This window comes from Taeniopygia guttata, chromosome 2, assembly GCF_048771995.1.
Source record: "Taeniopygia guttata chromosome 2, bTaeGut7.mat, whole genome shotgun sequence".
NCBI classification, from domain to species: Eukaryota; Metazoa; Chordata; class Aves; order Passeriformes; family Estrildidae; genus Taeniopygia; species Taeniopygia guttata.
The window spans coordinates 92879222-92892866 of NC_133026.1; the positions used below are offsets into that span (position 1 = coordinate 92879222).

The 13645-nt window shown below is 36.5% G+C and overlaps 1 protein-coding gene across 11 annotated transcripts in view; it reads right to left on the reverse strand.

Moving 5' to 3' along the window:
• ZNF236 (zinc finger protein 236) overlaps positions 1–13645 on the reverse strand; it is a 75181-nt gene that overhangs the window by 39732 nt on the left and 21804 nt on the right. For all 11 annotated transcript variants that reach the window (XR_012054048.1, XM_030265884.4, XM_030265881.4 and 8 more), the window contains exons 7-12: positions 11123–11269; positions 9262–9333; positions 4204–4407; positions 2925–3153; positions 989–1261; positions 131–334 (exon numbers count right to left, since the gene is read on the reverse strand). Coding sequence is in view for 10 of the 11 variants with exons in the window: in XM_030265884.4 (XP_030121744.4) it covers positions 131–334; positions 989–1261; positions 2925–3153; positions 4204–4407; positions 9262–9333; positions 11123–11269 (1129 nt within the window). In the remaining variant the exon portion in view is untranslated. The remainder of the gene's footprint in view (positions 1–130; positions 335–988; positions 1262–2924; positions 3154–4203; positions 4408–9261; positions 9334–11122; positions 11270–13645) is intronic.

A 13645-nucleotide genomic window follows, 5' to 3' on the forward strand; every position in this document is an offset into this window, starting at 1 on the left:
GTTTTTGATGACTTATTTTAATGTGCATCTTTAGAAATGAGCTCTGAATGCTTTTGCTGGATTAAAATGTGACCTTTATATTCCACTGAAGTCCAAATTTCAAGAGAGTATGGATTTATTCACTCTTTACCTAAATCAGTTATGAGTATGGGCTCTTGCAAAGGGATGTCTGGTACTGGACCACTTGACTTTCCTACTCGAACTTTTGTGGGTTTACGTTGGTGTCGCAGCTTTCTTAGCTCTGTATGTTTAAAATGTGAAGTGATATGAGTTTTCCGATGGCCCGATGTTCTAAACTTCTTGTCACAGTGAGGACAAGCAAAAGGCCTAACACCTGCAAAAGATGAAAAAGAAAAAGCGCAAAATTTTATTTCTGTCAAGCTAGAAATGTAGCTTTAGAATATTCATTCTCTTTCCTGATTTTTTTTTTTTTTTGCTTTCTCTCATGGTGTTTATTGTAACACAGGTTTTCAAAACATAAAACTTCAATAAAAATTTCAATCCATATAACTCAATCAAAGTAACAACTAATCTGCTGAATGGCTAATTGACTGAAACACATAACTTGAAGTCAGTTTGTTACCAAGAAACTGGATGATGTAAATGTTACAGCAATTTTCAAGTGTTTCAGAAGCTGTCCTAAGAAATGCACATCAGAACTCAAATTGCAGGAGTATGGCTCTTCAGAAAGCACAATTAAATACATTCAGAATAGTGATATTAGGAAGAAACAACAGCTGACTTATGATCAGAAAATTAGATGTCAGTGTTTTTTGGAAGAACCCAAAGTTTTAAAGCCATGAAACACAAGAAAGTTATGACAAAAAATGATACTTATCATGTACAAAACTAAAATGATACAATCTCTGATAGGTATTAACAATGACATGGCAGACATGTCTACAACTTACACATTTCACAGTCTTTACTCATTCAAGGTCCCACCCACATCATAGAATATACAAAGCCATCTCAAGGCCTTCCTTACCTGTATGCAGGCGAATGTGAACTTTTAAACTCCCTGAGGTGGAAAAGCTTTTCATACAAAATTGGCACTTGAAAGCTTTAATGCCTGTGTGTGTTTTTATATGTGCTGTTAGAGTGCTCTTCACGGCAAAGGCACGGAAGCACTGGGGACACTTGTATGGCTTCTCGTGGGTGTGAATGCGAATGTGGCGCACTAAGTCGCTTGGTTTTTTAAATTCTTTAGAGCAGTATGGACAAACATGCCACCTGATTCCATTTTCTTCACGTATAGAACCTGAAACAAGGAATATCAAAATGAATGTGTTTTAAACCTTCTAACAATTCTCGAAAAATCCCACTACGTTGATGCTATTCTATGAAGCAATCAGACCACAAAAACACTTTTTGACCACAATCAGAGGACAACATACTTCATAAAATTAACTTCTGTATCGGATATATTCTACTTTATGAAAATGGTGATAGGCTGAACGACAGAAAAAACCCCAAGAGAATCCTGTTGAAATTCAAATACCACAATTTCTGTGCCACTTAGAAATGTAGAATGCAGCTGTAAATGCCATATAATATACCAGTTAACTAATAAATAACATATCAAACACAAAATTATCCAAAAATGACTGTAAATCCACAACCACATCAGATTATTTTACATACTTAACATTTATCAAACTTCGCTTGACCCTCTCTTTTACAAATTCAGACTTAAATTACATTTTGTAAACTTGTCAAGGAAGAAAAACTGGGCAAGTCTTTAATTTAAGGCTACTTTTTTATAAAAAAATTTTTATGATCCAAGAACCCTACAGTCTGTCCCTAAGGCAACAGGACATTTTTTCCTCAACAAAAAATGAAAGAAACCCCTTCTAAAACCTATCCAAGCTTTTTATCTATACATGTTGTTCAATATCAGACTGTTTGCTCATTCAAATCAGTAAACCTAGTGGGTTTTTTTTCTGCCAAAACACTGAAGTCATGTTACCTTATCAAAAACAAAAGTAATTGTGTCTGACTGTACAGCAGTGGCCTTTTATTTTTATTTGCAGTCACAGCTAGAGAGTTGTTATTGTTAAACACAAGTAACAAATTAATTATATACCAGAAAAAAAATTTAATGTTAATTTTTATCACAGCCATACTGAAGACAAGTTTTTACTTTAGATCAATTCCTCATCCCTTGCAAAAGAAAAAGCAACATCAGTGTACCTACGATGATACTAGAGATCAAAGGCTGCATTATAGCACTGTATATGCCAGGCTGGCTGCTAAAGTATGAAGGCTTTACATGGAACAAACAACTTCTAGCAGCCATAAAGCTCAAGAAACCTTGAAACTGAAGTTGCATTTAAGCACACAGACACAAAATGCAGGCTTGCATACACACAACACAGTACAGAGGCAGAATAACAACATGTATTTATGGTGAAAATGTCATATCAGTACTATGATTCCAAGAGAAAGGTGACATGAAGAATTATTCATAATGCCAGCCTTTGTCTTTCCCTACATGGATCAGTCAAGATCTGCAGTCCTGCCCTTATGTCTCTGTAAGGCCTCGCTTCCAAAGGGGAAGAACAGTCCTTGCAAGAACTCTTTACTCTGGGACACACAATGAAAATCCAGTCCTTGCCAGAGAGGGATGATGGGAGAGAATAACAGATTCACATACTTTGTCCTTTTCCTGTAACTCCACTGATTTAATCCAAAAGATTTAGAAGTATTATTTCAATTCTTGACATCCTGACATAGGTTTTTTATGAAAACATATTTTATAATGAAAATTATAAATATTATTACTCATACCTTACACTGTATTTAAGTTAAGGAAAAATACTGTTCATAACTAATCCACAAAACATTTTGGGAAATCCCTTTATAATGCCATAAATTACTACACGCTCTACAGCACAAGAAGCAGAAAGCAGTGGCACTATTACCAGGCAAAAATGGTGATTTTTTCTTAATTAACTTTTTTTCTTTTTTATCTAGTTTGTCCATACTGTCTCGCTCCTTGTCTTGTTCGGCACTATTAGAATCAGCCTGATGATTTGAGAGGCTCGGGACATCTGGGTTCTGATCCTGGGCCCCAGCAGCCTTAGCTTGGCTGCAGTCAGTAGAATGTGCAGAGACAGGAATTGATGACAACCCGCTGTTCTCTAATGCTTGCTAAAAAAAGAAGAAAAAAAATTCTAGATTAAGGAAGAAACATTCCACAGTTATCCCCAACTTTTCTCAAACAAGTACTGGAAAGACACAATGAAAATATAATTAAAGAAATTAAATGTCTCGTTCTCACAACATTTCAGCTATATTTCAAACCTGCAAACACATTATTACAGAACATTAATTTCTGATTGTCTGTGAAATTTTAGGTTGGATTTTCCGCACTTATAGCTGCCTTTTAGGAAACAACTTTTATTTTTTTTAATACCTATCAGGATAATAGTTATGTATCACATTGTGACTCTGCAATTCTTCATCACATTCCAGACAGTAGAGAACTCAGCACAGGGTGAACCTGCCCATAGCTGCATATAATATTTGGGTCTTCCAACCCCAAATTTAAATGGTATTTAAAAGTCTAGAGAAGAAAAGGTACCTTTCAGGTTAGCAGGCTACCAGTAACACTAAAGAATATTATTCTTTGCCCTGACTCATCCTGTTTGTGCTTTTCTGGGGCGCAGGCTGCAGATAGTAATTCACCAGCCTACATCTCTTCTGTTACACCATGTCTCCTTCTGCCATTATCAAGGACAAAATATAGGAAGTTTTCTAGGAAAAATACCAGCTGACCTCAGAAAAAAAATTCTTGTGTAAACAGGAAATATTCAGATAGCCCTTATTAATTAGAACAAAGTAAAGGCCAGGTATACATTCTCATTTTTTAACCAGATAAAATATTTTTCCCCTCTTGAATGATATCACGTTTTAAGGACACACCACAAGCTGCTTCTAGGCAACAGAAAAAAAGAAGGCTTAAGATACGGGTAAAAATATTCATGTACAGGGCGCACACTTAAAACCATACAAAGTTATATTGGTGCAGTCCACACCCATTCAATAAATCTTTACAATTCTTTCTTGACTAATGGATTGCTTAGAAATCCATTAGGAATTCTATAATTGAAAATACTGAGAACGAATTTCATTAAAATGTAAGAGAGAATGAGAAAGGAATCACTGAAATGTAAAGCTGCTCTCACATAGAGCTCTTACCTGCAAAATATCTCTACTGATCCCCACTGCAATGCTGAGCTGTTGACCAGGTTGTTGAGGCTGGTTATTTTCTACAGGACCTGGTTCTGATAACTCAAGGAGCTGCTGAATGACATCAGTTACAGTCTGTTGACCCTGATGAGCAGCAGCTGGAGACACCTGGTTTTCTGACTGTTGAAGAAGTGGAGACCGAAAATGTGTGGCCTGAAATATAAGTGGTACATTTGTCAAGGGAAAGCAAAAGTATGTTATCAACTCACCTGTGCAGCTCCCTTACCTGAAATGTCTGGTAACTGTGCGCTACGAGGATGGCTACTTATATAAAACATATTGATTATATAGAGCCTCATTCAAAGTTTGCTTACTTCATTATAGAATTGCTTTTGTATGCCCTTTTTTTTTTTTTTCCAGTTCTTCCCAAGCTTGAAAATGTAAGCTTACAGCTTGAATTTAATTTACTATTAACTACTGAACCTTCAACCAATTTAGAAAACCCAGGGAGGGATCAACTACAAAACTCCACCTGTAAAGGCCACATGAAAAGTAATTCCCACAATAAATAAACTGACATGGCTATCTTTTTAAAGTTCACATTTATTTCAATTAGATCCTTTGTAAAAAAGAACTTTCCATAAAGATATTTTTTTTTTACTAAATTATCTGTGTTGCTGTATCAAAACCTTTCAGAACAAATGACTAACTTTTCCCCTTCAATTTGGAACCTTTGAAACCACTTAGCTTTAGAGGAATCTCTTCATATTCTAAAAAATTAAATACACATCAGGCTCTGTCAAAATACTAAAAAAAATTGAAGTATAAAAATCTAATTTCCTAATCCTTAGTTTGAAACTGTGTATCTTAGACTACCTCAGTAACAAATATGAAGGGAAAAAGTGATAGAGCCTTGGTATTTTTTTTCAAAATCAGAAATACAGACTCCTGTTTGCTTACATTTACAAACTTCTCTTGTTATGACAAATAGACTGCATAAGTATACCATTACAGAAACAACTGTTTTTAATAATTTGTTTTATTGCAGAAAACAGAAATATGTTTTTATAGAATGGCTAGCCCCATAGCTGGGTATTCTAGAACATACTGGTTATTTGCTTCTAATATTCACTTCTGTTCCCTAAAAAGAACCACTTCAAGGTGCATGTGCAACTACATACAGATATAAAAGGCTGTCTTATTTCGGATTATTTTCAGCAAACAATAATCTTAGGCTTCACATTTGTACTATTTCCTTCTAATCTGAAAACTTCCCAGAGATTTTCTTTATATTGACTCTTTACACTAGACAGTAAAGATGACAGTCACTGTAGTAAAGAAAGGATGGTTACAAAGAATTATATTAAGAAATATTAGCTTGACTCGGATTTTGTCCTATGTATTTGATGAAGTATTCTTAATGCCTCCTCATGAGATAATAAAAACCAAATCCTTATCTTGCTTCTCTTGCATGCATGTAAGAATGTCACTTGTTACTTTGCTGATTTAACCATTAGTTCTTCCTTTTTTCACCTCACTAGTGAGACACAAAAAAACTCCTTATCTCTTCAGATTCAAATTTAGCAAAAGCGCTAAAAACATTCAAATACGGGTGACACGCTATATTGCAATAAGAATGTCATAAACAGGAAGCAAACTTATACAGAAACAAAGCAGTTTGCTGAAGAGTGTAACAGCTCTTTATAAACATAATTTCTTTTCTGGAAACAGAATATAAGAAGGCTTTTATGTAGAGCAGGATGCCTACACTAAAAGTGTACAAAATTCTCCCAGGCTTTAGCAAGAGAAAAATTGATGTAATTGTTAATTAATTATTGTTAATTAAAATTAATGTTATTGTTAATGAAGGAACTTCTCAATGTCATCTTTGATATGAAAATTACAGCATTACATGCATTTAGCCAGTGTGTCCTGCGTATTATACAGCAGTTTATATCCAGTCTCATGGAGGTCATCTTTTTGAACAATAATGTACACACATGCACATATTCTAAGTTTGTTACCATTACCCTTAAGATACGTTGTTAATTATAAAAAGTTTCAGAGGTCTCTTCCTAGGTCTTATTTGAACAACCAGTTTTAAAGATAACGGAGAATGAAGTGTTTTATTACTGCTTCGTAATTCCACTGTTGCTCAACTGGAACAGTGGCCCTTGTGATGACCCTTGGTTTGTCTGATCTGCTGTCTAACACAGACAGTGTGCCTGGTCTGAGTGAATTACTCCTTCAAGTCACAGTAACTGTAAAAAATTAGAGTACAGTTCTTTAAATCAAGTAGTTTATTGTGGTTAACTTTTTCTGTTGCCATCCAACTTCAATATGTGGCTCCAAGAGTAAATTATCTTCACTAAAATTTTATACTTTATTTCCAAGTGACATTTTGCCTAGCCACGATCCTCAAACTTTTTTTCCTCTCCTCTATTAAGATGACAGACTTCTTCCTCTTCTTCAAAACAGAAGATGAAATCATGTCTAAGTATTTCATCAGATGGACAAGCCAGCTAACGCACCTTGAATCTCCTCACTAATAAACACACCATAACATATTTTAAGGATTCTGATGGCTCTGATTCCTCCTGTATTATTGAATATAGTTCATGAATAGTGAACACCATAAACAGACAACAGGAAAAAACCCTAAAAATTGCCAGAATGAAATACAGATCTGGACAGACTTGGTCAATAGTTCAATTGTATGAGGTTCAACAAGGCCAAGTGCTGGGTCCTGCACTTAGATCACAAAAACCACAGGCAATGCTACAGGCTGGGGACAGAGTGGCTGGAAAGCTGCCAGGCAGTTTCAGACAATTCTGGGAGGAGAAGTCATTGGATCCATTGCTCCCAACTCATATCTCTCTAAAGGAACAACCTGGCACTCTTCACATTATCACAGAATATTCTGGAAGGGACCGATCAGGATCATTGAGACCAACTCCTGGCCCTGTGCAAGACACTCCAAGAGTCACACCACATGTCTGAGACTATTCTCCAAATGCTTCTTGAACTCTTGGTGCTGTGATTACTTCCCTGGGGAGCTCGTTCAGTGCACAACCACCCTCTGGGTGAATAACCTTTTCCTAATATCTAAGCTAAATCTCCCCTGCCAGAACTTCAGGGCATTCCCTCAAGTCCTGTCCCTGGTCACCACAGAGAAGAGATGGTCTGGTCTGGTCTGTCCCTTTTCTTCCCCTTTTTAAGAAGTTGTAACTGCAATGAGGTCTAAGTCTTCTCCAGGCTGAACAGACCACATCCCTATCCCTATTTGTGAGGTGACCATCCTCATCCTGTAATGGGCCAATATTATTTTTTACACTGCCTATTGCCATTAATACATTTGAAAAAAACTCTTATTCTTGTCCCCCACAATTCTGGCCAGTTTCAACTGCAGCTGAGCCTTGGCCCCATGGATTTTCTTCCTACAGCAACAAGCAGTACTTTTGTACTCTTGCTGTGTCACCTGACCTTGCTACAACAGGGCATACACCTTTGTTTTCTGCCTTTTTCCAAAAGAAGATCTCTGTTCAGCCAACACGGCCTTCTGCCTTGCCTGCTTCCTGACTTGTGATATTTGTGAACTGCCTGCTCCTGTGCCCTCAGAATGTGATATTTAAAAAGTGACCAGCAGTGATATTCCCCAGCACCTGCAAAAACATTTTCCCAGGGGTCTTTATTTACTAGTTCCCTGAGCAACCTGAAGTCTGCTCTCCTCACATCCAGAGCTGAGGTTTTGCTGGCACTTTTCCTCCTGTCAACAAAAGCCTATTTTAAACTCTATTGCTTCATGGTCACTGTGGCCAAGATGGCTGCCAATCTCCATTTTGCCTATCAGATCCTCTCTGCTGACAAGCAGTAGATCAAGGAGGACATCTTTCTGAGTCTGCTCCCTTAGGACCTATTCCATAAAGTTGTCATCCAGGCTTTTAGCAATCTTCTGGCCCAGGCTGTATCAGCTGTGTGATTCTCCCAGGTAATTTCTGGCAAGTTGAAGCTTCCCATAAAAACAAGGGCAGTTGACTTGGAGGTGTCCCTTTGTTCCTCAAATAATAATTCCTCAATGTCATTGTCCTGCCTGGAAGGTCTACAGCAGACTCCCACAATGATACCTGCATTATTTGTTTTCCCCTTGATTCTTATCCAGGCACTCAACTATTCCATTGCCAATTTTGAGATCCAAACATTCTAACCCTTCTATTACATGCATCAGTGTTACTCCTCCACTTCTTCTGCCCTGCCTACAGTGGATGAGCTGCTTATGGTGACTTTAAAGCAATACTGCCATATTTCCCAGTTCTTGGTTAGGTGAATTTGAGTCCAAGAGAAAATAATCAATTCCCAAATGATGCTGGGAAGGGGAGACTAAGTCAGATGGTTTGTCCATAAGATACCATGCTGCAACCTATAGCTGACAAACAAGATACTGTATAGCTGCAACAAAACCTGGCAGAACTCTCACGGGGACTGGCACATACAGACCTTGCTGTACACCACAACTGTTTGCTATGGAGTTCCAGAAAGTCAGCCCTGCATCATCCTTCCCCAGCTCCACAGCTCTTCCTGAGCCCCACAATTCCTCTGCTACCAAAAAATTCCAATCAACTCAACCCATTTGATGAAGTATTCTTAATGCCTCCTCATGAGATAATAAAAAGTATACAGCTCCTTCCCTCTCCAACAAAGCCATGGTAATCTCTGCAAAATAAAGGTAGAGGGGTAGGGCAATGCAGGATTTTAAGAATCCTTACTCTCTGATCTTTTTATACAGAAAAGTATTTACCTCCATTTTGGAGATCTGTAGAAGAGACTTACACACAAAATCATGAGTGTATAAACAAATGAGGCAACATAATCCATTCAAGATGTGTTCCACCTCTAAATAAGCAGCTGCATTCACCAAGGAGCTTCCCTTCACATATTAGCTGATCTAACATCACAAAGTATCACAGCATACCCTTTTTCACCCGGTAAACGAAAATTTATACAAAATTATGTAAAGTTTCTCCTATTTATAGTCTTGACACAAAAATATGACCAAAACTTCACACTTACATTCTTCCATTTGTTATCAACAGGTTGCAAAAGATTAGTAGGGGATGTCGTTAAAGGCTGGGTGACAGAGTCCTACAAAGAAATCAAAATACTTTAAATCTTAATCAAAAAGAAGAAAAACATGGCTGATACAACACAGAAAAGCAGCATAGAAAAATTAGACTATGTGAAAGAAACAGAAGTACAAAAATCATCTTAGCTATAAATATCAATGCAAATGACAGCCTTACAGTCAGTATAATTTAGTAAATATTCTCATGTGTCACACAAGAGTACATTCTTTGGTAGCACAGCACTTCAGGAAACTACAGGAAACTTCAACTTAATAAGTATATAATCCTTGCTTATCCCCAGATATGTACTAAGAGATGACAGAGACTGATGGCAAACTTCAGAATAGAATTATTATACTGGAGATTTGTTGTTAAAGCAGCTCTGCAAGTTTTCAGCAGAATGAAGAAAAGTTCTAATCTAAGAATGCTAGTGCTAATCTAATAATGTACTAAGTTTCTAAAGCAATAACAAAAATTAGGATTCAGATATAAAATTACAAATAAAAAGCATAATCCCCTCTAATATGCAACTGACATGCCATTTTTTTATCTCTTCCCCTCCCTGCTAAGCTTCTTGGCATTTCCTTTTAGAAAGAATCTTTTCCTCCCTTCTCTCTCTTTGCTGATACTATTGTATGGCATTTTTTGCTAGTTCCCTCTTGCATGCAAGCAGCGAACTACTCATGCAAGCAGAGATAATACCACACTGCTGCAATATCAGTATGCTAACCAAATCCAAAATATTTAAGAAAACCAAAAAGAAAAAAAAAAAACACCACCAAAAAAACAGAGCTGGTGGAATTCTTTTCCATCCTGCTTTCTTTTAAGATCAGGCCTGAGAATGTAGAAATGTAAAAAAAGGCATAGAGAATATATGCACTTGCAAACAAATAAAATTCATTATTCTTTCTTTTTATGAATTATCATGGAGAAACAAATAGCATCTGCCCTATAAAACTGCACAACATGTAAAAAAAAAGCTTTTCCAAACACCATTACTAGACAGGTTATGTCAAGAAGACACTGCTGCAAAACGAAGTTCAGACTTCAAATTTTAACCTTCCTCTTTCAAAGCCTGGTATTACCCATCACCCATTGAACATTAAAGCATGAGCTGGAGATTAAGCAAAACAGAGGGGGCTAAAGGTCCCCTTTAGGCTTAAAAAAAAGATTGTTCTAATAAAGAAAATAAGAAGAGTACTATGATAAATTAAATATGCACTGGCTCAAAAAATATTGTAGTCTTATGAAACCAGAGACATTTTCTGAATTTTAGCTCTTTTTTGTATCTTTGTAAAGAAAAAAAAATAATTCACTGCTTTTAATAAAGCTTATGTTTTTTCCTTTATAATCTGCTAACAATTAAAAAAAGTTCTCAGATATACACAGAAGAATCCACTATGTGCTTATATAGACTAGAATTATACAAACATTTTCTGAAAATGAGTTGAAACCAATACATTATTTCAATAGTTCTAAAATTTCTCCATAATTTTTATTTTATCAGAGGAGGCTAACATAATCTCTAAGAACAAGAATTGTATTTTACTTAGTTGCAAAATTAAATTTTTTTTTTTTTACTACATTTTCAACCAAGGCATCAAATCATAAATACTTTTTTGCATATAGTTGGCCAATTTACATTTTCCCAATATTTAATACTGCAAATTAATACCAAAAATCACACTTGAAAAAGACAGAAGATAGCTACAAGTCTAAAAGTTCTAATCTGAAGAATTACTGGAATTAAGAGATAGACTTAATTAAACTCTCAAAGGCATTTTCACTATATATCAAGCAAACCTTACCACTGTAACATGAGATACATCTGTTGAAGCACTGGCAGAATTCTGTGGACCACCCATGTGCATCTTGCTGATATGCGTATTTAAGCTACCCAAGCTTTTGAAGACACAGCTACATTCTGTACAGTTGTATGTAGGGCCACTCTTCACCTTATAAAAAAAAAGAAAAAAAGGTAATTTTTCCCTACACCTACCAAATATTATGTTTTTCATTATTTTTCTATATAACAAGTATACTATGGGATTATGAGAGCTAAAATGGTTTATTTTTTCAAGTTACCAATATACAGTTATGGAATCAGGCTGGTACCTCTTGGATATAAATGGACCATAATCTATGTGCACGACTACAATTGCTTATTACCACTTAACACTGTGAAGCAGCCGACAGAAAACAAATGTCCTGTGGCAAATGAGGCCTCAGACGTTTCTCTCTTTACCATCTCCTACCATTTCACACTTAAAAGCAAAGCTGAAATGCAACTTTACAGTTAAGATGTGCCTGAAGATGAAACACCATACATAATACAAATGGAAGTTTGGAAGTATGAGATGAAAAAATGCAGACAAAACCAACACCATGAAGGGCATGGAAGTTTAATGTCTAGTTTGAAATGAATTTGAACACACAGAACTAGAAAGCGATCAGCAGCCACTTGTTTGAGACTTTCAGACCAGTGGGTTAAGGTAAATAAAGCAGATTAAATTTGCAGATTCCAACCATCCTCACCTTCCCTCCTCAGTCCATCATGCATCAATAACATCCAGTGTGGTACTTGCAATGTGAAGGTATTCAAAAGAAAACACACTGCAGTACTTGCAATATATTATTGATATTGATATAGCAATATATATTGCAATATGTTACTGATATATTATTAAACTACCAACAAGACTTCCAAAAAGAGGTATTAAGTAATAAAATATGCTACAACTAAACAGTGCTTTAGGAAGTGAGAATTATCCTGTATTTCATTATCAGCTGCAATGTTATTTTGTAATTGTCTCAGAATAAAACAAAGAATTCAAAGAGTTCCACGCAGGCTTGAAGAAAACACAGCAACAGCAAGAAAGAAAAAATAAATCAATAAATTAACCAAAGCAGTAACTCTAAATGCAGGCTCAGAACTACAAAACACAGCTTAGGATGTGATCAAGAGGCAGCATTTATTTAAAATATCTTATCCCATAGCTTGTTTCTTTCTTACAGGAAAAGAGTAACAGAGAAAAAAGCAAAGTATTTTTTACTTCACCCCTAACTAATATTGAAAAAAGTCAATTTAAATTATTAAATCAGTGTTGGCTCATTTTTTTATGTAGTATACACTGTTACATATACATTTTTTTATGTAGTATACGCTGTTAACCTTGAGGATGACTAGTCACACCAGAGAATCACCGAATCAATTAGGTTGGAAAACACCTCAGAGGTTCTCAAGTCCAACCTATGACCAAACACTACCTTGTCAACTAGACCATGGCACTGAGTGCCAAGTTCAGTCTTAAATATGTGGATGGTGACTCCACCACTTCCTGGGCAGCCCATTCTAATGTCTAATCATCTGTTCATGAAGCAGTTCTTCCTGATGTCCAACCTAAACCTCCCCTGGAGCAGCTAAAGATTGTGTCCTCTTGTCCTGTTGCTAGCTGCTTGGGAGAAGAGGCCGACCCCCACCTGGCCACAGCCTCCCTCCAAGGAGCTGTAGAGAGTCCCCCCCGAGCCTCCTCTTCTCCAGGCTAAACAACCCCAGCTCCCTCAGCCACTCCTCACAGAACTTGTGCTCCAGACCTTTCACCAGCTCTCTTGCCCTTCTCTGGACACACTCCAAGGACCTCAACGTCCTTCCTGAACTGAGTGTCCCAAACTGAACACAGAACTCCAAGTTATATGACTTAACATAATTAAGTGTATCACAAACTATTAAGACATCCATATACTAAGGCATATCCTAAAAGTAAGAAAATAACATGCTAAAAGGATCCTTACTAGTGTCTACCATTGTAACACAAAAATGGAAAATGAGACTGCAGATTTCAGTTAGGGGAAGAGTGAGAACAAAGATGATATTGTGCGCATAGGAAATAAAAGAAGCAGCAAGTGCTACCTCTATCACCTCATAATTTCAAACCAAAACTAGGTCTCTTTCTATAGGTATTTCCAACTACAACTCACTAAAGTCTGCAAGGAAATTACTGAACAAGGTAGTTGCATAGCTCACATTGCTAAAAAGATTATATTTCTTTATCACAGCAGCACCTTTTGAGTCTTAAAAACTGTCAAAAATAGAAAAAAAAAACAGACATAAAAAGGTCTGAATCATTTTTTTTAAACTTATTCTGGAATTTTCTTCTACTTGTAAACAACTCTGTAAAAGGCTGCAAGACATACTTCAAGACAAATGGCAAGTATGTTCTACAATAGAATTAGTGAGGTGCTGTTTGGCCTTGAAATTTTTCACCATTTTCTGCTTGGCTGCTTTTGGCTTACTTTCACCTGATTCCAGCCCTTGTTCTCCCACGACTGAC